Source organism: Carcharodon carcharias, chromosome 4 (genome assembly GCF_017639515.1).
Source record: "Carcharodon carcharias isolate sCarCar2 chromosome 4, sCarCar2.pri, whole genome shotgun sequence".
NCBI classification, from domain to species: domain Eukaryota; kingdom Metazoa; phylum Chordata; class Chondrichthyes; order Lamniformes; family Lamnidae; genus Carcharodon; species Carcharodon carcharias.
Window position 1 is genome coordinate 84,671,814 of NC_054470.1, and position 27,293 is coordinate 84,699,106.

The window sequence follows — 27,293 nt, forward strand, 5'->3', positions numbered from 1 at the left end:
GGTAGAAAGCAGGATAAGCAAGGTACAAATAGCCCTAGTGGGGGTGGGGTGACGTGAAGGGAAGGGATCTAAATAGGCTAAAAGTTAGAGATAAAACAATGGATGGAAATACATTTAAAAATAATGGAAATAGGTGGGAAAAGAAAAACATATATAAGTTATTGGGAAAAAAAAGGGGGATCGGGAAGGGGGTAGGGATGGAGGAGAGAGTCCATGATCCAAAATTGTTGAACTCAATATTCAGTCCGGAAGGACTCAAAACATTAACTGTGTCCTCTCTGCAGGTGCTGCCGGACCTGCTGAGTTTTTCCAGATATTTTTGTTTTTGTTTATAAAAATGAGGCCATTGAGCATTCCTGGACCTAACCCAACAAGCAGAGTATTCAATTACACTCTTAACTTGTGCTTTGCAGGTGCTAGAGAGGTTGTGAGGTTGTGACTTCAGACCCACAGCAAATGATTGACTCTTAAGTGCCTAGCCAGCGACACCCATGAATGGATTTTTGAAAATGCAGCTCCCAGCACTTGGCTAAGGCACGTGGGCCATGAGAGAGATGATGGTGAAAGGGTACCCATGTTGAAATGCTGTAACCACTAACTGGACTGTCCATCATGTGCACTATATTGAGTTTGTCTCAATATCAGCACCAAGACACCCTCACTTCTCATTCCTTGTACCCCATTCCACTGCATATGCTGCCTTCTGCCCGATTACCAAATCTGCCCCTGTACAGGTGCAGGTGAGGCAATCTTTAGCAGGGCTCTCACAGGCTCCAAAACCCAGAGGATGTCTGCCATGGGCATCTCTGGTCTGGCAGTTGAGGAACGAACAGTCTCCCTTCCTCCAGTTCAGCTGGAGCCACAAAGATTGCACCAGATATGAGTAAAAGGAAATGGAGGAGAAAGGTGCATTAGCTGCACAAGGGAATGTTTATTTCTATGAATCAAAGACTTTATTGAAACACTTCATTCTCATGGCCTCTACTTTGTCGCATCCACCATCTAACCTGGACTGCAGTCTTCAAGTGAATGTTGTGATCAACAGTCTTTGAGGAGGAAAGGATGTGTATGTGATGGTCTACAGTTGGAATGAGGAGTGTAGGTGTGTCTTTGGAGGAGGCGGGGGGGGGGGGGTGCAGTATCTCTGAGATCACTCTCAGATGGCTTCACACAAGACATTAAAGATGTCTGGATGAGACCGTCACGGTCTTCTCTGGCAACCAGGTATGATGCAGCAGGCACCATGGCTCCTCCTCCTCAAAAGGATGGCAGCCATTTTGCAACTTCCTGTTGCTGCAGCTCCATTCCTCTATAGCGCCACATTGTGAAGGGCACAACAGAGCGCAAGAATGATGGAGACCCTTGAGTCAGGTTGAAGGTGCCTCCAGATCTGTACAGGCAACCGAATCACATTTTCAGCAAATGAACAACTTGTTCAATTATTCCCCTGGTGGTGATTTGGCTCTCATTGTGTCACTCCTCAGGGTCAAGGTAAGGTTCCTCACTGAAGGTCTGGCTGCAGACTCCTGAGGGTAGCCTTTGTCTCCCTGGAGCCAGCCACTAAGGCAGTAAGAAAGAGAGAATACATCTGGAAGGTGTGACTGCTGCTGAATAAATGATTCATGGCAGCTCCCTGAATATCTAGTGCAGGCATGTATGATCATATTCAGGGCCAAAAACCAGCAGGACATTGAGGGATAATCTTTTGCAATTAATAAAGGCTCCTGGCTGATCCGATGGCACCTTGATTACCGCACGTATTCAATTAATAATTCCTGCACCTGTATGAATCCAACTACTGCAACAAAGCATTTTGGGTTTGAGTGGCATCATCCATAGCAAATTCACATAATTGCCAGCCTTGCAAAATAAAGCAATGCACTTACGAACAGCAGATTGCATGATCCTGGACATGTCTCTAGCAGATTCCTGGAAGGATCAAGTGGTGAGAAAATTCAGGGTTATGGTGACCTTGATGGTTACTGGCAACGTGTGCCAACTGGTGCTTTTGGAAGGAGGTCTTGTCACTGCAGACATTCTGCAGTCTCCTGGAACCTGCTGTGAAAGCCAAAGCCTGCTAAGATACTGATGCCCTGTCATTTTTGGGAAGCTCACCCTCTGTAAACCCTGTGCTGGTGTATTTCCTCCTTCAAACTGGAGTCTGTGCTCATCCCTTCTGTCCCATGGAGTGGCATATGCCTGGGAAGACAGAAACTGCTTTTGCTGGTGTTCCTAATACTTGTGTTGTACAGCTGTTGATGTGACCACCAGCGTAGCTCGAGGAGTGTGTTTGCTCTTGAATTGAAATTGAAATGAAGGTGAGTATACTCCAAGATGCCTGAAAGTAATTCCAAAAAGTTGAAATTGACACTTAAAATAGTGATTTCAGGCTCTCAGATGTAATTCTTCAAGTACAAGCCTTTTACTGTGGCTGGCCACATCTGTTGAAGAGGCATCAACTTGAAATGTTAACTGTTATTCTCTACAGATGCTGCCTGACTTGCTGAGTATTTCCAGCATGTTCTGTTTTTATTAATTTCATCCTTTTCTTTTGTGAAGCCAGAAGTAAAGCATAATCGTGTCAAATAGCATGATCAAATAATCATATCCCAGTCATGTCACTCTGCCTTCGCAAGATATCTGTCATTGTCCCTAATCAGCCTTACCATTCCCTAACTGCTCAAGAAAACTGCTTAATATTTCCAAGCTGCCACTGCCCTCTACTCCCGTAAGTTTGCGAATATCGCACAATTCCAAATTAATGTTACCGATGTAAATCAGTTAGCAAATTGAAAAATTTATTCACATTACTACAAAAAAATTGCATTACAGACACGCTAATAGTTTTCTCCATGAAGCGTTAAGTCTAGACTGTATTCATACTTGATCAAATCCATTTGGTTGATAGCATTTCTAGAAAATCAAGGGTCGATAGTGTATATCCCTAATCTTGGTGAGAAATTTCATGTAATAGGAGCACAGACCAGAGAATATGGAAAGGTAGATGGATGAAGTTAAGATGGAGTTAATTGGCCATAATCTTGCAAAATGGCAGGAGGTTCGAGGAGCTGAATGGCCTGCTCCTTTTCCTAATAAAACACAAAGGTCACCACGGTCCATTCTTGATGCTCTGAGTTTCCTTGTGATTAGTATATAATCAAAGGGCAATCAGGATTACCATAAATTTCTCTTCGATTTTCAGATCTGTGTTCTCATCGAACCTCACCTTGCATATTGTAACCTATAAAAAGTGAAAGACTTTAAAGATCCACTCCAGGGAAAGCATTCTATTTTTGATATTTAAACCTTTTCTTTTCTGGATATTTTTAGTTTGCAGTGTTTCAAATTATTCTCATAATTGAGCACCGGCTCCCTTTACCCTTGAGAGTCCGCCTATCTAGGCAAAATATCACAGTGCACCAAGATTAACAGAGAATCCTGTTTTAGATTTTTAACTTGCTGAAAGAGCAAGATGACAAACAGGGTGAAGGCAACAGGTCATCTGGAAGCAAAAATCTGAATCCTTAGCATTGAGATTTAATGATTGAGAATTAAATAGAGAAACAACAGGGAAGGATGGCAAACTAGAGTGGGTTAAGAGGCAAATCCAGTACTGAATCAGGAAAAGAAAGATTGTATGAACAATAAATTGTTTTTATATAGTACCTGTAGTGTAGCAAAACATTCCAAGGGCTATCACAGTAGTGTTATAGGAATATGAGAAATAGGATCTGGAGTAGACTCTTGATCCTGCTCTGCCATGCGATATGGTCATGGCTGAACTTCTGCTTCAACTCCATTTTCCTGTCCACTGCCCATATCCTTTGATTCCAAGTGACCAAAAATCTGTATCTCAATCTTGAATATACTCATGGATGGACTTCTGCAACCCACTCAGGTAGACAATGCTAAAGATTCACAAGTCTCTGAATGAAGGATTTTCATCTCTGACCTAAATGATTGACCCCTTATACTGACATTTTGCTCCCATGAATTAGAATCCCCAGCCAGGAGAAAAAATCACCTCAGTACCTACCTTCTCAAGACCCTTCAGAATCTTAAGTTTCAATGAGATTGCCTCTCATTCATATGAACTCCAGAGAATATAGACACAATTTACTCAGTCTCTCATCTTAGGACAACCCTCTCATCCCAGGAACAAATGCAGTGAATTTTTACTCTACTGCCTCCAATACAAGTATATCCTGGATACGGAGACCGAAATTGCATATGGTATTCTAGGTATGGTCTCGCCAAAGCCCTTTCCAATTGTAGTAAGATTTCTTTATTCTTACGTTCCAATCTCCTTGTAATAAAGGCCAACATGCCATTTGACTTCCTAGTTGCTTGCTGTACGCTAACGTGTTTTCCTTGTGCAAGTACATTCAAGTGTCCCAGGACATCCATATTTACAACTTTTGACACCTTTTAAAAAAATATTTTACTTTCCTACTCACTACCAAAGTGAACAACCTCAGCCTCCAACATTATACAATACTTGCCACTTTTTTGACCAGTCACTTAACCTGTCTATATTTCTTTGCAGCCTCTTTGTGTCCTCCTCACAGCTTACCTTTTTACTATCTTTGTATCAGCACACTTGGATACATTACACTCAGCCTCTGGTCTAAGTCATGAACATAGATTACAAAAAGCTGACGCCCCAGCACAGGTCCTTATGGCACTCAACTAGTATGGCCTGCCAACATGAAAATTGCCCATTTAATCCTACACTTGCTTCCTGTCCATTAACAAATCCCTCATCAATGCTAATTTAAAACCCTCAACTCCATAAACTCATATCTTGCCCATTATCCTTTTATGTAACACCTTATCGAATGCCTTTTGGAAATCCAAGCACATTACATTTGCTGGCTCCTCTTTATCTGCCCTCTTCATTAAATCCTGAAAAAAACCTGAATACATTTATCAAACAATTTCTCTTTCATCAACATTTGACACTGAAGCACACAAGGACATATTAGGACAGATAACAAAAAGCTTTAACAAAGACATAAATTTTAAGGAGTATCTTCAAAAAGGAAAGAAAGGACCCGAGGCAGAGAGGTTAAAACAGTGAATTCAAGAGCTTCAGCCTTGGCAGCTGAAGGCACAGCCACCAATAGTGGAGTGATTAAAGTTGTGGATGTGTGAGAGGCCAGAAGTGGAGGAACACAAATATCTTGGAGGGTTGTAGGGCTGGTGAAGATTCCAGAGATAGGGAGAGGCTGGTGGATTTGAAGCAAGGATGAGAATTCTAAAATCAAGGTGAGCAGTATAGGTCAGCAAGCACAGGCTGATAAGTGAACGGGGCTTTGCACAATCATGAGGAAATCAAGAGAAAGAAAGGAAAAATGTGAAAAAAATTAAAGCATTTTTAAAAAATCTCTTAAGCATTTATCGCATACAGGACAAAGTCTGAAGAATCTAAACTGTTCCTTATCTGGGCCAGAGATTTTGACTTGCATTGCATCAGGTACCATGCCCTCTGAGGGCATTGGCAACCATGGGCCTCCATGTTAATCTTGCTCTGGAGGCATGGCTCGCCATTGCTGGTGGCACACTGATCCAGTTTGTGAGGCTCTTTAGAAAGATCGCTCTTTGTCCATCAATCCTTGCCATCAGCATCAGACCCTCCAAATCAAGATTTCCTACCACTTGTCCAAGAAACTCCAACTCTCTTCCCAATCCTGGCCAGCAGAGCACCCCCAATCCCAGATCCTACCAGCACCTTCCCATTGGCAGCGCAACCTGTCAAAGACACTCCCACCACTCGCCCCAAAAACCACAACTCTGCAGCTTGAACTCTTCTCCACATCATCTCACCACTCACCTTCACACTCCAAAATTGGTGCAATGTAGCACTCCAGGACTCCCAGGCCCACCCCTATGGTCAACCTTGAGCCAACTACAATTTTTTCCATCCCCCAAAATACATCTCTGGTCATTCCAACCCCCTCTCTCCTCTTGGCCACACCCTCCGACTGATGCCAACACACCTCCCAGGCAAAATCTGTCCATGCGTGTGACTGCCCCCCACCCCTCCCCAACTCCCCAATGGTGATCCCACACTCTGGCACAATTCTCCCCTTGGACACCACCAAACATCCTGTCCTGCCACCCCCACAATCCATGCTCAGTCCCCCTGACCCCCCACTCCACCTAAAATCCCCTGCAGCCTCTCTTCAGGGTTGGCAACAAGAATGAGATCCCACACTCCTAAAGTTGTAACATCCAACCAACAATCCCAGGAGGTCCTCAATCTCTCTAAGAACACCCTCTCCATACAAACTGAATAAATCTCAGGAGAAAACATATTCCTGTCTGACACCCCTTTTAACCTTCACAAAATCACTTAGGTCATTCTCAACTTTTACAGCTGCAGTTTGTTCCCAACAAAGATTTCTCAGCACTCTAAGATCCTTGCCATCAAGATCAAGAGACTCTCATCTGCTCATCAGTTCTTCATGGTTACCTTGTTAAATGCCTTACCATAATCAATGAAACACACGAATACATCTTTTTCCATCTCGATGGCTCTTGCAAATAGTATGTGTACCATAAAGGTAACATTTCTCATTCCTCTTTCTTCTAGAAAACCACATTAAAGAGCTGAAATTTCTGGTTTCATCTTGCTCCTGGCCCCATTAATCAGTACTCGAAGAAGGATCTTAGTAATGTCACTCATCAGACTGATGGTGTGATGGAGCTCACATTCAGTTGCTCCAGGCTTTTTAAGGAGCACAGTAAATATCAATTTACCTAAGCCTTCTGGGATTTCTCCAGTGTCATTCTTGAGTCTGTTTTTACATTTTTCTATTCCTATACATTTTTTGTTCAACCATTTTTCCTTCTCTTAAACACATTTTTGCTTGATCCTTTCATCCAATTCCTGATGTTTCCAATGATTATTATCATTACCTTCCTTCTGTGTTCCATCAGGTCCAATATTTCCTCTGTCATTCATTTTTGTTTCATTCGCTTTTCATTAATTGGAATGGTGCTTTTTGAAGAGTCTAACACTGATGCTTTGAACATTTCCCATGTTGAAGGGTTTCCTTGGTCAAGCCGAAAGGTTTTGGAACTTCCATTTTAACATTTTCTTTGATTGAGATCGCTGTATTGAGTAGTTCACATTTAATGTCCCTGTTTTTTTTCCAACTTCCTTAGCTTTATTTTGATGGTGCAAACTAAAGGTGCATGGCCCCTTGAGCGGTTGACGCCGGGGTAGGTCTTTGCTTGTTGAACTGCATTTCGGGATCTGTTTATTGTCACGTGGTCATTTTGATTTCTGGTCATGTCGCTAGAGTTTTTCCAGGTATACTTCCTTCTTGGATGTTACTTAAACCAGGGATTTAGAATAACCAGGTCATTTGCTGTGCTTACGTCGGGATCACCAAGGCATGAGGTCCAACAATGTTGCATTTCCTGATAGAACTTACTTTTGCATTTAGATCACCCATTACAAAAATCACTTCATTTGTTTTACATTGATGTGATAGACTTTAACTAATTCTTTATAGAAGTGTTCAATATCCCCTTCTTCATGGTCAGATGTTGGTGCATATACCTAGATGATGGCAAGACTGAGGGGTTAGGCTCTGATTTTAAATAGGCACACTCAGTCTGAGATAGCCCAGTAACCTAGCACACATTGTGAAACTTCATGTAGGAGAATTCCTACACTTCTCTCATGTTTTTGATGCATGTGATGCCATCTGATATAAAATTACCTACATCTTTCAAGCATGTTTCACTCAAACCAAGAATGTTGACTTTCAACACCTCATTTCATGCTTGACGTTTATCAATTTTCCAGATTATAATAGGGTTCTCACATTCCAATCACTATGATTTGGCTGTAACTTACAATCCCCAACACAGCTGGTCTATCTGGTGTAGAATCTGAATAAAGGTGAGCAGTTCTAACCTTCCTTCCAACTGCAGCCCAGATACTCAGATCTGCTCTTCTTTAATAATTTAACTCGGACATGTCAAAATATATTTCCTGTTGCTCCAATGTCCATTTAGTTGATTCCATGCTAAGTCCAGGCAAATTTCATCAGCTCCTGCTGATTGAAACAATATGGGGTTTTCCATGGAAGATGTATCCAGACAAATATTATCAGTTCTAATTGTATGAGCAATTCTCCTCCTATCCATGCCAACATGTTACCCACTATACTGTGAACTTTATTTTTTGCAATAACCTTTGATGTGGCACTTTATCAAATGCCTCCTGGAAATCTAAGTACAGTATATTCACCAGATCCCCTTTATCCACAGTACATGTTACTTCCTTAAAACAACTCCAATAAGTTAGTTAACCACGATTTCCCTTTCACAAAATCATGTTGACTCTACATGATGACCTTGAGCTTATCCAAGTGCCCTGCTATTTCTTCTTTAATAATTGTTTTGAACGTTTTCCCAACGACAGATGTTAAGCCAACTGGCCTACAGCTTCCTGCTTTCTGTCTCCCTCACTTCTTGAATAATGGAGTTGCATTTGCTATCTTCCAATCTAATGGGACCTTCTCTTAATCTGGGAAGTTTTGGAAGATTAAAACCAATGCATCAACTATCTCACTAGACACATCTTTTAAGACCCTAGGATGAAGTCCATCAGGACCCAGGCTCTTTTCAGCCCGCAGCTCCAACAATTTACTCAGCACCACTCCTCTGGTGACTAATTTTCCTGACTTCCTTCCCCACTTTCATTTCCTGGTTAATGGCTGCTTCTGGGATGTTACTTGTATCCTCTATTAGTGAAAACTGATGCAAAATACCTGTTCAATTCATCTGCCATCTCCTTGTTTTCCATTATCAATTTTCCAGATTCACTTTCTATGGGACCAACATTCACTTTGTTGACTTTTTTCTTTTTTAAATATTTATGAATACACTTTTTATATTTCTGGTTAGCTTTCTCTCTTACTCTAATTCTTCCCTGTTAGTCTTTTAGCCCTTCTTTGTTGTTCCTTATATTCTATCCAATCTTCTTGCCTTTGCAATAATTATATGCTTTTTTTAAAAATTTGATACTACCTTTACCGTTCCAGTTCACCACGGATGGTGTCCCCGTCCCTTGGACCTTTTCTTACTAGTTGGAATGTATCTATTCTGTGCATTCTGAAACATCCCCTTAAATATTAGCCATTGCATCTCTATTGACCTATCCCTTAACATAATTTTCCTATTTACTTCAACCAGCTCAGCTTTCATGCCCTCATAATTGCCCTAATTTACATTTAAAAATGTAGTCTCAGACCCAGTCCTCACTCCCACAACTGAAAATTCAATTATATTCTGGTCGCTACCTAGGGGTGCCTTCACTATGAGGCCATTAATTACTCCCACTTCATTGCACCATACCAGGTGTAGTATAGCCTGCTCTCTGGCTGGCTCAAGAACATGCTGTTCTAAGAAACTATCCCAAAAACATTCAATGTACTCTTTATCTAGGTTACCTTTGCCCATCTGACTTTTCCAATTCGTGTGTAAATTAAAATCTCCCATGATTATTGCCGTGCCTTTCTGAAAGCTCCAATTATTTCTTCCTTTATGCTCAACCCTACATGTGGTTGCTATTAGGGGGCCTGTACACAACTCCCACAAGTGACTTCTTGCCTTTACCATTTCTCATCTCTATCCAAACTGTTTCCACATCCTGGCTTCCTGAACTTAGGTCATCCCTCTCTATTGTGCTCACACCATCATTAACTAACTAGCAGGACCTAGACATTGATTATCACACCTGGGAGTCACTGGCTGACGACAGAAAAATGGCGACAGCTCCTGTGGTCTGCAGGATGGAAGACTTATACACCTTCTCAAATCCACTTCAACATCCTACTACCTGGAATCAAATGCAAGCTGCAGAAGTTGTGACCATGGACCTTGTGCTTTCCACCCCATCCCTCCTTTCCTCACCTCAACACCGCTTTTCTACATTTTAGCAACAGATGCCAATGCCAAACAACACTCTGGTTTCATGTGCAGCATTTATGGAAGAACCTGCCTCTCAAGGATTAGCTTCTTCAGTATCAGCAAAAGTGCACCATATGAAGGCACCCCATTTGCAATGGATTTGTTACTGATGCCCATCATCTTTGTATATAGATAGATGCCAAAATACGATTCCTTCAAAGGACCATTGCTTGATTTGGCATTCAACTACAGCTCAGGTACTGAAACTACGTGTATGTTAGAGGATAGTGTGGATACTGGGTTAGCACTTGGTGCATCACCAGGCATAATTGGCCTGCAATCGAGCCGATGGGGGTGGCCTGGTTGGGGGGGTGAGAAGGATAACATCTACATCAGCTCATTGGGGCAGGGGAGATCAGGTTACAATGACTTTTGCAGAGAACTCAGAGGGGGACCTCAATGAGACAAGGGTTGGAAAATACTGATAGGCATATTTGCAATGCATTAGCAGACCTTCCACAGAGCCTGCTGCCACTGTCAATAAGCGTGGAGATGTCTGGATCCAACTTGGGATTGGGGTTTGTGCAGAGCTGGAGCCCATTCTTTGAAGTGTGAAAGTGGTGGTGGGCTGTATGATATCGCTGAGGGACCACCCATGCAGTGAATGAATACCAACATATCAGCTTCCATTGCAGCACAGGCTTAAGCCGCCCGAGGTGGAAACTTTTGTTGCTTGCAAACCCAGCTTGGATACCCTGTAGGCTCAGACTGCTACTGTACTCAAAAGGGCATGCTGACTTTCACTGCAGCCCAGAAAACTATGTTATCAGAAGACGCAGATGGTCTGTAGCTTAATAGCTGCAAGTATGTTGAAGCTGTGACAGTGTGAGGCTAGCAGCATTGGTAAGTGTGTGAAGGTGAGGTAGAGTACTTGAAATGTTAAGCACGAGTTTTAATTGTTGACGGGTGAGTGAAGGGGCGGTGGATGAACAGTGAGAGAGATTGGTGGCATGGTGGGTAATAGATGTCATTTAAAGGTGTATTCACTAATTTTGACCATGCTTGCAAGATGATTGAGCTTTTATCGGCACTGCAGCTAAGTCTTCAGGACTAGAATCCATAAACTGATCTCTGTAATCACCTGCGTCCATTCCCTTTGGGAAAGCTTCCAAACCTCTGGAAACTTCATCAGTCTCCTGCATCAGGAAGGTGGCCAAGGGCACATCCAAGAAACCGGAAGTACCTCTGCCTGGCCTGTTGTGCCATTATCAGCCTGCATCCCTCAACAAAGACTTCCTGAGACTGTTCTTGCCACTACTTGGGCCTAATTGCAACCACCCCTTTAAGAGGGGCAGGCTGCTTTTAAGAAGTTCAGGCTAGCTGTACATTGTATTAGCTATGCATACTTCATGCTGAGCTGCATGCTTAAACTAGGCTGACCAGCAGGCAGCACAAATTTTTCATGCTGCACGCCTCAATGAGACTGGGTGATGGGCAATCACCCATGTCCGAAAACATTATCGAGTTTTTCTCCTTAAATCTCTAGTGATTCAGGTTCATTCATGAGGGGATACTCTACATTCAATATTTCAGTAACTTACTGTAATGAACCAAATGATCCATGACAAATCATTACTTCTCATACCTTTAAATTGTGATACACTGCAATTTAAAAGCCACATGCAGATGAAGACAGTTAGGGGAGGAAACCAACACATTCAAGACAATTGTAATATAGACATGAGACCATAAACTGCCAAAGCAGCTCTGGTTTTTCCAATATACAACGCTTTAATTTATACTACGTTATTTTAAAGAGGGTGCAGGAACAGAAAAACCTGTGGATGTCCATGTACAGATGTTAAAGGCGGCAGAATAAGTTGGAAAGGCTAAAAAGAAAGCATCTAAAGATCCTTATCTTTATAAGCAGTGGCACAGTGCCAAAACAAGGAAGTTACACTAAACTGCAACAAAATGCTGGTCAGGCTCCAGCTGGAGTAGTGTTTTCAACTCTGGGCACCAGACTTTAGTACAGATGCAAAAGAGGTTCATTAGATTAGTACTATGGAGGCATTTAATAGAACTATCCAAAATCAGGAAGGATTTTGATAGGATAAAGAATAAAAAACTGTTTTCAGTGACAGCAATGTCATTAATCAGAGGACACTTTTTTATGGTAACCAGCAAAAGAGCCAGAGGTGAGATGAGAAGACTTTTTTTTGTTTTACACGGTGAGCTGTTGTGATCTGGAACACAATGACTGAAAGAATGGTAGAAGTAGATTCAATAGAGAATGGATAAATAACTGAAAGGGAAATATTATGGGAATATGGGGAAAGAACAGGGGAATGGGATTAATTTGGTAGCTCTACCAAAGAGCCAGCATCAATCTTTAATGCAGCTCAAGAGAATGCAGAAAACAAAATTAAGTTGAAATATATCTACTCTGTTGTGCAGTTTGCACACTAATTTTACCTGCCATCATCTTTTGTGCCTCATAAGGTTCCATGTAACCATTATTTTCCACTTCTCGCTTTTTGATAACTTTATTCTTCAACTCATCTTTGGCATCAAATGGGTCAGAGTAGTCATCCCTCATGGCAACCTGAAACAGTCAAAATGCGATTCAAATTACTATCATATCTGTAAATGATATGGCAGCACTAAAAGGCAGAATTCCTTCTTCACAAAAAACTAGCGCATTCAATTTATACAGTGCCTTCAATGAAATAAAATTTCCTGCAGCACTTCATAAGCATACAATCAGACAAAACTTGACACGAAGCCAAAGGAAATTATTCTAAATGTTCTGTTGAAGAGGTAGGTTTTAAGCATAGTCATAAAGGAAGATTGGTGGGGGGTTCTTTTAGGTTTAGGGAGGGAATTCCAGAGTTGAGGGTCCAACAGATGAAGACTCATCTGTCAATGGTGGGATGACAGAAGGCAGGATTCATTCGAAGGTCAGAGTTGGAGGAATTGAAGAATTCTCTCAGGCTTGTAGGGCTGGAGGAGATGGAAGGAAAGGGAGGTGTGACATTATGAAGGAATTTGAGCACAAAGTTAAGAATCTTAGAAGTAAAATGTTGGTGGACTGATAGCTAATGTAGCACATGGTTGATGGACTAAAAGGACTTGGCACAAGTTAGGATACCAGGAGAGTTTTGGGCAAGTTCAAGTTTATGGAAAGTGGAAGGCTAGGAGAGGATTGAAATAGCTGCATGTGGGAGGTAACAAAAGCATGCATGTGGGTTGTAGCAACAGATGGGTTGAGGTAGGGACAGAGACTCTGGCTATTACAGAGGTGGAAGTAGGGGGTCTTTATAATGTAGGATGATATGGCTTCTAAAACTCATTTCAGGGTCAAATAGACTAAAAACAGTCTGATTCAGGGCAGGGAAGAGGGTGGAATCAGTGGCCAAGCAGCGGTATTTGTGATGGGGGTTGAAGGCATGGGCATCGATACTAATATAAAATCAGCTTCTGACTGGGGCTGAGACTGCACAGGAGATTTTGTAGTTACAACGGAATTGAACCAATCAATTTTGACTTCCCTGTTCAGTCTTGCCAAGCTATGCAGCAGTCATGTTGAGCACCTTCACGACATTAACTCAGTTGTAAAGGGAAAGAGCACAACAAAGAAATTGGGGCTTTTAGGATGAATGGTGGACATACAGCAAAAGCAGCACCAAGATTTAATGCTGTTTCACTATAATTATCACAGTGAACAGTCTGCTGGAGGACATACATTTCCCACAAAATTGGGAGGGAAAAACCTGCTGCTTTGACCAAGAAGGCTACGTTGAAGATAGCTGAGGTGGTGTGCAGCATTGTGTGCATGTGTCAAGAGTCCAATATGGTTAAAGGAATTAGGTCAGGGAAAGTGAGTATATTTGCTGATTCAGCTACATTTTGTGCTATAAGTCACTTTTCCCATTTCACTATGTCTTGCTAAGTGTTCTCTATCACAGTCCTTTCATAAACACTCAACTTTCAGAACTACCCAGCCTTCACTTTCTATGCACTTTATCTCCTCCCTATATATCCATCCCTCATTAAGAGTGATCCCAATACTTATATAATGTGATGCATGTGTCATCAGTCATCCTCACCAGATACTCTGCATCCATCAGTTGAATACTTCATCTTCACTCACTCACCCATCCAGAAGAAGGTAACTCAAAAATGCAATAGACTAGAGGTGGACAGCGACAAATATTCCATCTCACTGATTCAGAGCATGACACCCTAGAGATAAGAAGCACATCAGCTCCAGCTGAGAGGTATGCAGGAGAGGCTGGGAGCTCACAAATGATAGAATTAGAAATATGTGACAGGCATCTGCAGACTTCATTTTATCAATGACTGAACTGAGAACACTAAGCATGTTGACTGTCAAGAGTGTGATTGTGTCACAATTAAATCATATCCCTTTTGTCCTTCATGACTTTCATGTGTACAGCCAGTGGCACAGAACATCCATGAGAATGACTCCTCTGGATGGTGTACCATCAATGGAGGACAGATATGCATCAGTACAAATGCTCACATTTTTGACTCAGAGGGCTAGTTGGATTTTCACTTGGTGATTCACACTTCAAAAGTGAGCACGAGCAGTCATTGGTGGCAGGGGAACGTGGAGAGCCCTACATCAGGGTGCTACCAATCCTGTCCAAGCTCTGCCTGGTTAGACGCCATTGATAACCCTGGAAGCTATCACTCAGGAGCAGAATGCTAGAAACGCATCAGCAATTTAGCCAAGCATGGACACACGTGGCAATGCACACAGCAGAATAGATGGAGTAATTCAACTAGATTACTAGTAAATTGGTAGTGTAGGGAACTGCAAGAATGTTTGATAGAGAGGGAAGTCACATCCTTGAAGCTCCAAGGGTCTCAAATAAGTCCACCATGACCTGCACACTTTGCATGCCAACTTGTCTGCCTTCTCAAACATGATGATAAGTATCTTAGATATAACACATCACTGTTCTTTATCAAACTGGTCTGCAGCAGACTGGTTAGAGTGGCATGACTCTGCACAGAACGACTTAAAGTACTCCCACTTATCAGTCATTGCACCAACCACACCACTCCTCAGCCAGTACATGACATTATCTTGTCTCATAATGGTGCAGGTGCAGAACTGATAGAAGCACAAGATGAAGAAATTGCACACAAATGTTTGACAAAATGTTACGCTGTCAAATTTCCTTTCTTTTTCAACAATGAACCATCACGATTATGCAAAAGGTGTTTCCCTCAAAGTGGTCTGTGAGCTAAGAATTTGTGTATGGATGTAGTCCCCTTGTAATTTATGAATGGTTCAATTTAAAAATAACGTAGCAGACAAGTTTTATTGTGAAACAAGATAAAGGGGAGGTGGTGGCTTAGTGGCTTTATAACTGGACCAGTAATCCAGAGACCTAAGGTAATGCTCTGGGCTCCTGGGTTTGAATTCCACCATGGCAGATGGTGAAATTTGAATTCAATAAAAATATGAAATTAAAAGTCTAATGATGATAAAACCATTGCCGATTGTCATAAAAACCCATCTAGTTCACTAATGTCCCTTAGGGAAGGAAATCTGCTGTCCTTACCTTGTCTGGCCTACCTGCGAGTCCAGATCCACAGCAATTTGACTGACTCTTAAATGCACTACGAAATGGCCTAGCAAGTCACTTAATTATATCAAACCACAACAGAAAATTGGGTGAGGAATGAAACCAACCAGACCACCGAGCATCGACCTAGGCACCAGAAACAACAACAGCAAATTCAGCCCTTTTGACCCTGAAAGGTCCTCCTTACTAGAATTTGTGCCAAAATTGGGAGAGCTATCCACAGACTAGTCAAGCAACAGCCTGACAGAGTCATCCTCATGGAACCATACCTTACAGAAAATGTCCCAGACACGACCATCCCCATCCCTGGGTATGTCCTGTCCCACCAGTCGACAGACCCAGCCAAGGTGGTAATACAGTCAAGAGGGAGTTCCCCTGGGAGTCCTCAAAATTGGCTCTGGACCTCGTGCCTCGTGAAGTCTCATGGCATCAGGTCAAACATGGGCAAGGAAATCTTGTGCTGATTACCTTGTACTGCCACCACTACTACCACCCTCAGCTGATGAATCAGTACTCCATGTTGAACACCACGTGGAGGAAGCACCGAGGGCAGCAAGGATACAGAATGTACTTTAGGTGGGGGACTTCAATACTTCGATGTCCATCGCCAAGAGTGGCTCAGTCACACCAGGACAGACTGAGCTGGCCAAGTCCTAAAAGACATAGCTGCTAAACTGAGTCTGTGGCAGGTGGTGAGGGAACCAACAAGAAGGAAAAACATACTTGACCTCATCCTCACCAACCTGCCTGCTGCAGATGCATCTGTCCATTACAATATTGGTAGGAGTAACCACCACATATTCCTTGTGGAGACTAAGTGTGTGTGTTGTGTGGCACTACCACCATGCTAAATGGAACAGATTTCGAACAGATTTAGCAACTCAAGACTAGGCACCCATGAGGTACTGTGGGCCACCAGCAGCAAGAGAACTGTATTCAACAACAATTTGTAACCTCATGACCAGATATATTCCCCAATCTGCCATTACCACCAAGCCAGGGAGTCAAGCCTGGTTCAATGAAGAGTGCAAGGAGCAGCATCAGGCATACCTACAAATGAGGTGTCAACTGGTGAAGCTACAACACAGGACTACTTATGTGCCAAACAGCAGAAGCAGCAAAGTAATAGACAGAGCTAAGCAATTCCACAATCAACCGATCGGATCTAAGCTCTGCAGTCCTGCAACATCCAGTCATGAATGGTGGTGGACAATTAAACAACTCACCGGAGGAGGCGGCTCCATAAATATCCTGACCCTCAATGATGGTGGAGCCTAGCACATCAGTGCAAAACATAAGGCAGAAGCATTTGCAACAATCTTCAGCCAGAAGTGGATGATCTATCTCAGCCTCCTCTGCAGGTCCACAGCATCACAGATGCCAGTTTCTAGCCAATTTGATTCACTCCACACTATCAAGAAATGGCTGAAGGCACTGGATACTTCAAAGGCTATGGGCCCTAACAATATCCTGGGAATAGTACTGAAGACTTGTGCTTCAGTACTTGCCACACCCCTAGCCAAGCTGTGCCAGTACAGGTGCAACACTGGCATCTACCTGGCAATGTGGAAAATTGCCAGGTATCTCCTGTAAACAAGAAGCAGGAAAAATCACACCCAATCACACATCCCATCCAGTCTACTCTCGATCATCAGTAAAGTGATGGAAGGGGTCATCAACAGTTCTATCAAGCAGCAATGGCTTCGCAATAACCTGCTCACTGACATTCAGTTTGGGTTCTGGAGGGTCACTCAGCTCCTGACCTCACTGCAGCCTTGGTTCAAGCACGGACAAGAGAGTTTAACTCCCGGGGGGAGATGAGAGTGACTGCCCTTGACATCAAGGCAACATTTGACCGACTGTGGCATCAAGGAGCCCTAGCAAAACTGGAGTCAATGGGAATCAGGAGGAAAACTCTCCGCTGATTGGAGTTTTACCTAACACAAAGGAAGATGTTTGTGATTGTTGGACGTCAGTCATCTCCATTCCAGAAAACAGTGCAGGAGTTCCTCAGGGCCCAAACATCTTCAGCCACTTTATCAATGACCTTCCTTCCATCATAAGATCAGAAGTGGGGGATGTTCGTTGATGATTGCACAATGTTCAGCAACATTCACAACTCCTCATATGCTGAAGCAGTCAATGTCCAAATGCAGCAAGACCTGGACAATATCCAGGCTTGGGCTGACAGGTGGCAAATAACATTTGTGCCACACGAGTGCCAGGCAATGACCACTTCCAACAAGATGCACTGCACAAAATCACCAAGGCTCCTTAAACAACACCAGAAAAGGACGAGGTGCATGACGAAGCGAAGAGCAATGAAAAAACAGTCCATGACATCAATCTCATGGAGAACGTAGATGTCAGCTCACCAGTGGAATTGTTTGCCAAAATTCAAATTATATGCCCTAAAAAAATTAACTATTCATTATTGGCCAAGATTGACGAATCCTACCCACATGGGAGGCCCATGACAAAAAACGGCTTACTAATTCCATATACAGGTTCCATAGTCCTGGAGTGCAAGTACAATCAATCCTCCTGGGTGTTACAGATGTTTTACATCAGATACTAAAGGCCTGGTGATAGCAGGCTTACCAACATGCTGTGAACTCGCATTCGTGACAATCCGTGGCATTAGTCAAACCTCATACAGCAAATCAACCTCTGAAACTACTATCACCTCAGTTCATGATCTAACCTCAAAATATCCAGAATGTTTCAACAAAACTGGCAGTTTCAAAGGAGTTGCAATATTACACTTGCAGGAAAATGCAAATCCGTCAATTGATCTGGTGTTGTGTGCAATGCAAATGCCAACAGCTGCAAGAAGAAACAGTAAAAGATTCCATACTACAGAAACGATGGAAAACAATCACTAAAGGATGGCCCTATTCGATTCGGCATGCCTATGGACACATGAGACCATTCTGACCTGACCAGGACGAACTGGACATCTCCCAAGGAGTCATTTTTAAAGGCAGGAAGATCATTATAATGGAATCTTTGTGACCTGATATTCAACAACTTCATCACTCACACACTGGCATAGATTGGATGAGAAGACTTGCAAAAGAGACAATCTATTGGCTGGGTATGAACAATGACACTGAAGTGGTTGTCAAGAAGTGTGAGGCATATCAAGAGCATATGCAAAGTTAGCACAAAGAGCCATTGATTCCACATGAAGTGCCTACCCATTCTTGGTCCAAAATCGCTTCTGACCTCCTTCATGTCCTTCACTGACTTCAACACTAATTTACCAAGTGCCCCATTATTCACCAATTGCACAATACATCAAGCATAACTCTTCGAGCAGACTCTTAAGTGCTAGTTTCAGCTTATTTGGTCTGCCTGGAGAAATCGTTATGGATAATGGTTTGCAATGTATTATTAAGCTGTTTCAGGATATGCAAGAGAGGTGGAATATTGATTACACAACTTCTTTTCTTCATTACCTGAGGTCTAACAGCCTAACTGAATGATTCACATGGTGAAATCCCTAATTCTCAAATATGGACTGAAGCAGCAAGATCTACATATTGCCATGTTACATCTGAGAGTGACAATTTTAAGTGCAACTATTCCATCACCGGCAGAGCTCAGGTTTGGAATAAAAGCATGTGCCAATTTACCTACTCTTACCTATTCCACTTTCTCTCGGAAACTTGAGAGCAACTTTTAAAACCACAAAAGCGGGTACAGAATTGGCAAGTTTACAGTTGGGACAACAAATTCGGATCCAGGATCCCACAGAAGATACCTGACAACCAGCCAAGGGGGACCTTAGCTCTGAATAAATCCATGTCAAATGAAGTCATTACACACAAAGGTGAGGCATAACCAAAGACAAATCAGATCCATTCCAGCTCCTCAACCACTGTACACTCCTACTGCATCAAGGGCAAAATCCTGAATAAAAATATGAACTATAAAGAATGACAATCCAACAGATCATTGTGAGCAATTAAAGAATTCTCCAGGCAAGGTTATCGTCACAAGATCAGGGCGTACCAGTAGATTACTTCTCCGCTTTAGCGACTCGTAGATTAATCTGCTTTATACACTTTTCTAATGGCAACTCACCATGAACATGTATTGTAAATAGTTCTACTTCTTTAGAAGGGGGTGGGGGAGGCAGGAAATAGACACACACACAATCCCTTACGGAGGTGATTGGTGCCTGCATATCATTAAGAAACATGGTCAAGTAGGTTTTGGGAGAGAATGTTTCTTGATCCTCACCAGTTCTGCAGTTATGGCACTTGAATATTGCCTGGACTCCTTCAGCAGAACAACAGTTGATTTCTTAATACCTCCCTCTTTGACTCTAGGTAGCAGAGCAAAAACCCCCATAATGATGCCTGAGTTCTTCCTGGGGGTTCTGTACTCCTGCCTCACAAGATGACTTCTTAAAGTTTCCTTTATACAGTTCAAAAAGCACAAAAATGGCTGCCATATTAACTTCACTGAATCATTGTTCCACCAGGCAAAGTAGTTAATTATGTTGCAGTCCTTCAAAGTCCCATCCTGTCTCATGTTCCCTCAGAATTAAAAGGGTTTTCTTTCCACCCCACACCTCTTAGAAAATTTAATGGACTTCATTGGAATAGTCGTTTGCATTTTAATGACTCTGCATAGCCAGCTGTAGAGATATGAGGCTTAAACAGCTACAGAAAGGTACCATTTTGTCTGTCCATACTTCCATTTTGAAAAAAACTTTCAAACTCAAGGTTTGAAGACAGAAACGTACGCTTAAACCAGTTGTCATTAATATGTGTAACATCATAATTACATATTTGTGACAGCCACATAAACTTCATTGATTAGCACCCCTTCCAAGGTCTTGCTCATTATTGCATTCCAAGTGGCAATTTGTCCTTTCACTTTTTTCATAATGAATGACAGTACATGACGAGAGCCCTAAGGCAGATGTGCCATGGATGAATGAGCAGTTGAAAGATTGTTGAGTGGTCCCGATGTTCAGAGCAGACCACACAATTTCACATGATGTTTCACAATCCTTCAAAATCCAAGGGCAACCCCGGTAGCAATGTAAACAGCTGGTGATAGGTTTCCACCTCCATGCGCGCCTCATCTGAAGATGAGAGATGAGACTTCATCTACCTCCACTTGCAATCCTCACTGTAGCACAATCGTTGTGCATGATGCAGCACAGCATCATCATTCGGAACACCCTGACTGGCAAGCACTGAAGGGCGCCTCCAGATCTATCTGTGCACCTGAAGCACATCATCAACATTCCAAAGGCTTTTTAGATGACACATTTGGTGGTCATCTGGCTTTCGTGTGCCTGGGAGAATACGTCAGCAAAAAAATTCACTTCTACAGCCACTGGTGGCCATCAGGCTCAGGCAGAAGCAAAATTTCCTGTAGGAGGCTGCAGATGTCTGTCACCATCTGACGCGACAAGAAAAAAGAATAAGGCTGAGAAGAGAGGATAAGAAGGAGAGCAAGAAGGATGGAACAAGTCAAAAAGGATTTAGGAAGGAAGTTCAAAGCTAAGGCCCGAGATGGTAGAAGACACAGCCGAAATTGTGCACTGAAAGAAATGAAATATGGACAAGTGGTCAGAGTTTGAGGGACATAGGAGGACTTGGTTGGGAGGCAGGGGGCTGTGTAGATTTCTTTGAGGAGTGTAGGGCTGCAAAAAGTTGCGCAGATAGGGAGAGGTGAGGATGAATATGAACACAAGGATGAGAATTTTAAAATGGAGGCATTTGATGACCACGAACCAATGTAGGTCAGCGAGCACAGGGGTGATGGGAAAATGAGACTTTGCGCAAGTTAGGATACTGGCAGAAAGATTGTGCAAGTTTCAAGACTGGGGGGCAGACAGGATAGGATTGGAATAGCTGAATCAGAAAGTTAAAAGCATGGAGGAAGAGGGTTTCAGCAGAATATAGGCCAGGGCAGGGTGGAATTGGATTGCGGTGGGGAAACGGATTCATTTGAATTCTTGAACACTGAATTATGAGCACAATGTAGAAAACTTGGCTTTAAATCATTATCGTGTCAATATTTGCAGGGAAGGTACCAGGATTGTGCCAATATCTCCGGTGAGTTATCCATATAGTGCAGTTTGAAAATAAGAACCTACATTTAAATTGTTCCGTGTTAATCAGTTAAAATCTGTGAAAGAATAGAAACTACATTTTGTTTTACAGAAAGCGAGGAAGGCGGGGATTCCAACTGTATCCTTCCCCATGATAGTAGCACACCTGACCCAGAAATTTCCATTCCTTCTCCACGATGCACATGGATGGAAGTGTACACGCTGCAACTGGACAAACGTGGAGGACGTATTTCTTTTCCTAACTCCTAAAGTAACACCAGCAAGAGCAGAGGAGCAAAATGAGTGGCAGTAATAGGACAGTGAACTCTGGTCCTTGTTCTGCAACTTCAGGCAACTTCTTCCGGATATGTCCGTGTTGACCTTCTCACCTCTCTTCTTGCTTCACCACCAACGATGTCTGACGTTCCCTCCCTTTCATCCTCCTTAGGGTGCTGACTGTCATATTAGGCCACGGTTTGCTCTGGGTGACATGATTGAATTAATGATGTAACCAAATTTACTCATGTGGTCATGAGGAAACAGAGCTACATTAATTCAATTATGTTAGCTTAATTAAAGTTTGTAACTTTGTGGACTCGCTTTTCTGTTGATCTTCCTTTGTTCTTTGTGCAGAAAAACATGTTTTTTCCAACAATTAATTAGGCAAAGCTCAGAAGCACATGAAAAATGGCATAAATACTTAACAGTTATACATTAGTACCTTTTAGAACAAGGTTAACGATCATGCCTTGCTGTTTGGTTTTACCACTACAATTTCATATAAGTATTACAAAGTTATTCATAAAAACAAGCCATGAAAATACACTGAATCCTACAGCCCCAATTTTTTAAAATTCTTTCTGGGGATGTGGGCATCACTGGCCTGTCAAGTGCCTTAGCAGAACAAGATGCGGCAGGATTTTCTGAAGAGAGGCAAGCGGTGGTCAAGACCCCTGTCACCTCTACTAGATTTCATCCTACCTGTGCAGTTACCACAAGTAGGCAGCTTGTTTACTACTGATGAGGCTGAAAGAAACTGCAAGTTAAGGTTAATGATAAGTTAAATACCAAATTAAAAACTTTACTGGATGTTAGAAAGAGACCCTTGAAATTATCCTACTCACCAAATTCCCCAAGTTACGCAAGTGTTTCTTCCAGATGGTACTCTGTCAAGCTGGACTGCGCGCTACTTACCTGTAATGTCAGTCTACAACCTGACTAGATCAATTTACACATTCCAGGAGTGTTGGGCGAGTACCCAACTTCTTGGTCGTGCCTCTACACTTCCACATGCATACACAGGTGATTTAATTGAGTGTGGGAGGAGTTATTAGTAGAAATGTCTTCATGCAGAAGCTACTGGAACATAGAATGCTCCACCACATGGCATGATTGAGGCAGAAACCACTGTGGGGATTATTTTGGTGGAAGGGTGGAAACTGGTGCTGAATGTGTGGTGTGCTAAGACAACATACTGGTTTGAAAATCTGGTTTTAGCATATAATTTTGGTCCTAATTGCTGATTACCATAATTTGAATTTGCCTGGAGGTGCTAAAACAGACACCCACAGTTTTAGCACTCAAGCACTGATAAGACAATTTTCAAAGCAGCAAATATGGGCTCCATGTACTCATTTCCAGTGAGCATGCTAGCTGAAACAATGACACATTTCAGGATGGCTTGGCAACCAAGTGAGAAGGGCACATAGATTCCTGAAAACTGAAGATCCTGTGGCAGAAGGTCCAAAGGGAGAGAGATGTTTTGTACCCTAAAGGGATAACCTACACCTCATCTTCCTCCCATTCCTCCTGCAGACCAAGGAGGACTCCTAGCAAGATGCCAATGTTGAAGGACTCATTTTCTCCTGCTGACTTCTATAAGGTAGATAGAATGGCATTTATTATTTAAATCAAGCCTTTGAGAAATTTCCAGAATAAATATCAATAGAGTGTTGAAGTCTTGACAGGTTGCCCAGAAAGTCTCCTAATGTGTTTCAGAAGTCCTCTTCAAACCGCCAGTAGCAAGAGAATAGCAAAAGCTTAAGTAATGTTCCATACAGGCTCATAAAGCTTTTCCTGAGTCATGTATAACTGGGGGAAAGCCAACTTCAATGGGGTATGGAGCTGACCCAAATAAGTTGGAATCAAAGGTTGGCAGGCAAAACTGTATCTGAAAAATGGGCTGCCTTTAGAAAAGATGGTTCGGCCACAGTCAAGGTTGGAATCAAAGGTTGGCAGGAGAAACTAGCTAAACAATGGAATAATTCAGGTACAGTCAGGGTCCCACAAAAGGGAAAAACTAGGGGAAACAACTCTAGAGCTCCCTGGATAACAACAGAGATAGTGATTAAAGTGAAGAAAAAATGTGCATTTGACAAACATCAGGTGGATAATAAAGCTATGAACCAAGTTGAATATAGGTTCACAGGAGAATTAAAAAAGCAAATAAGGATAGTGTAGAACTTCAAAAGACAGACAGCTTAGAAGAATGGATGGACAAATCACAAGTTTAAATTTAATGCAAAGAAGAGTGAAGAGATTAATTTTGGTAGGAAAAACACAGGGAGACAATGTAAATTAAAGGTTACAATTCTAAAGGGGGTGCAGGAGCAGAGGGATCTTGGTGCATTTGGGCATAAGTCATTGAAGGTGACATGTCAGGCTCAGAGAATGGTTAATAAAGTATTCGGCATCCTGGGCTTTAATAATAGGGGCAGAGAGTACAAAAAGCAAGAAAGATATGTTAAATTTGTATAAAGCACTGATTCGACCTCAACTGGAGTATTATGTCCAATTCTGGGTGTCCCAGTTTAGGAATGATGTGAAGGCATTGGAGAAAGTGCAGAAAAGATACACAAGAATGGTTCAAGAAATGAGCAGCTTTAGTTACGAAGATAGGCTGGAGAAGTTGGGACTGTTTTCCATGGAGAAGAGAAAGTTGAGGGGGGATTTAATAGAAGTATTCAAAATCATGAGGTTTCTTGAGAAACTGTTCCCATCAGTAGAAGGGTCAAGGACCAGAGGGCACAGATTTAAGGTAAATGGCAAAAGTAGTAAAGGCAACACGAGGGAAATCTCTCGTGCAGCAAGTGGTTAGGATTGGAATGTACTGCCTGGGAACGTGGTGAAATTGGTTTAATCGAGGCATTCAAGAGGGAATTGGGTTATTATCTGAAAAGGAGGAACGTGGAGGATGACAGGAGAAAGCAAGGGAATGGCAAAAGGTGAATTGTTCCTTCAGAAAGCCAGCACAGACACGACAGGTTGAACTGCATCCTTATGTGCTTTAACCATTCTGTGATTCTGTGAACTAACCCAGTTGAATGTTTTTTGGAAAGTCACTGGTCTGGTAGATAAGGAAACGCCTAAGGACTTTCAGAAGGGTTTTGATAAAGTTCTGTTAAGGAAACTATTAGAAAAAATGGAAACAGATGGAATTGGAGGCACTTGTTTGACATGAGTAATGAGTTAGGTATTGGCACGACGCGAGGAGGTGTGCGCCGAGGATTTATGGGGCCTCAGCTTTTCACTATATTTATGAATGACTCAGATGAAGAAATGATTAGCTACATGTCCAAGTTTGCTGATGTCACTAGTCATGTGGCAGACCAAGTAGTTACAAAGATAAATTGATAGTTTAAATGAATAGGCCAAGCAGTGCCAGATGGAGTTCAATATTGGGAATTGCGAGGTCACCCACTTTGGACTCAAGAATTTACAAATAGTAAGATGATAGGATTGGTGCAGGAACAGGACACATACACATAGATCACTAACAACTGGTGCAAAAATGTCAGCCTTAATCTCAAGTGGGCTAGAAGATGAAGGGATGAAAGTTATGCATCAGTTATATAAAGCTCTGGTTAGACTGTATCTGGACTACTGCATTCAGTTCCCAGCCTCTCGTCTCAGGAAGGACATATTGGCGTTGGAGCAGGTGTGATGCAGCTTCACCAGAATTAGTTAAATTTAATAAAGGTTCCAGTATGAGGAAAGTTTGCATAGATTAGACTTGCATTTTCTCGAGTATAGAAGATTGTGGGGTGATATGGGGTTTAAGATGATTAAAGGAGTTACCAGGGTGCAGAGAGGGCTAGGGCGGGGGGTGAGTTCAGACCAAGGGGTCAGAATCTTAACATTAAAAGAGTGAAATCAGGAAGCACTTCATACAAAGTGTAATAGAAACCTGGACACCACTCACCCTGCTCCCACCCAGAAACTATAAAATGTAAAAACTGAAGACTATACTTTTGACTAATAAAAATCAAAGGGACATGGAGCCAAGTGTTACATGGAGTCCAGATACAGATCAACTATGTTCGCACTCTGAAACATGCTCAAGTTGACAAATGGCCTACTCCTATTCCTTTATTCGACCAACACCACCTAACCCACCCCATTTTACTTTCTCCCACCCCCGTTCTTCTTGACCAGCAAAATAAAAATATCAGCTCCGGATTCTGTATAATGTGCATTACTGTAGTCACATGAATAAATCATAGACAAAGACAAATATGCTTGGATGTCACAATGTGGCACAATTTTCTTATGTTTTATTATTTAAATAATGTGCTGTGCAGTTAATTGATTACAAGTAGTGTGTGCTAGTAAGTGCAGGTTAACTGTGTGGTGATTGTAAGTAAAACGTTTCATACTGTTTTGGGAGTCACATGACTGTACAGAAGAATCAGCCCTTAGCGCGGGTAATCTTAGGGCAGAGCTTTCTAATCATGGACTTGGTTCAAGCATGTAGCTTCATCAGGAGCTCTGTAAATAAAGTTTATTGTTTCTGACAAGAAACCTGTCCAGTAAACCAAGTTTATTACAAACTTCTAAGTTAAATGTTCATTGACATATTTTTGGAATATTTATGTGATTGTCAGAAGACTAGAATAAGTGTGCTTGGGAAAATGAAGCAATTGTACTATCCCACATAAACAGGCAGTATCTGAATCAAATAAGTATTTTGACAATGTTTTTGTTAATCTACTGTGTCATGACATCTTTCATATTGAGTCATTGTTTAGTTAGAACAAAAGTACATGAGCTTTTCTGGTTCTGCTCGTTTCTGAAGCTAAAATGTGCAATCCACTTGATTGTGAAGACTACACCCATTAAAATGCATAGAATTTAAGATTTGCACCTTTCCCTCAAAACAATTTTTGATGGAATCTGCAAATGATAGTCTATTCAAACTAAATGTGTCAAATAAAGGAGATTACAGATCTTGCAAAGAACTCCAAGCCTTGTCACGAAACACACCTGAAAGTAATAACATTTAAATAATCTCAATACTGTTCAGTTTATGTAGTTTACATTTTTGTTGGAAAACATACAGATCAAATTGCCCGCAATAAAGATTGCTGTGTTCAAAAAATGTTGCAATATGGGATGGTCACATCCACCAGGCTCTGACGAAAGTCATTGCATCATATGCTTGGCCTCAGCCGCACAAGTTTCCAATAAATGCAGTGTGTTTGCTTGACTTCTGATATAAACTGGAACTCCCCCAAGGGAGTTTGATTGCCTTTCCTGTTCACACATGTAAAGAAGTCTTGAGTGAATCCTACTGATAGTCATTCCATTCATTTCATTATGATATCTCTTTCTAATTGTTATGAATATTCATAATACATCGACAATTAAACCTGGCACAACTGTAG

General features: G+C 42.0%; 1 protein-coding gene across 1 annotated transcript in view; it reads right to left on the reverse strand.

The window, feature by feature from the left end:
* Positions 1 to 27,293, reverse strand: part of LOC121276856 (SH2 domain-containing adapter protein B-like) — a 414,259-nt gene that overhangs the window by 366,629 nt on the left and 20,337 nt on the right. The window contains exon 2 of the mRNA XM_041185426.1: positions 12,406 to 12,535. Coding sequence (XP_041041360.1) covers positions 12,406 to 12,535 — 130 coding nt within the window. The remainder of the gene's footprint in view (positions 1 to 12,405; positions 12,536 to 27,293) is intronic.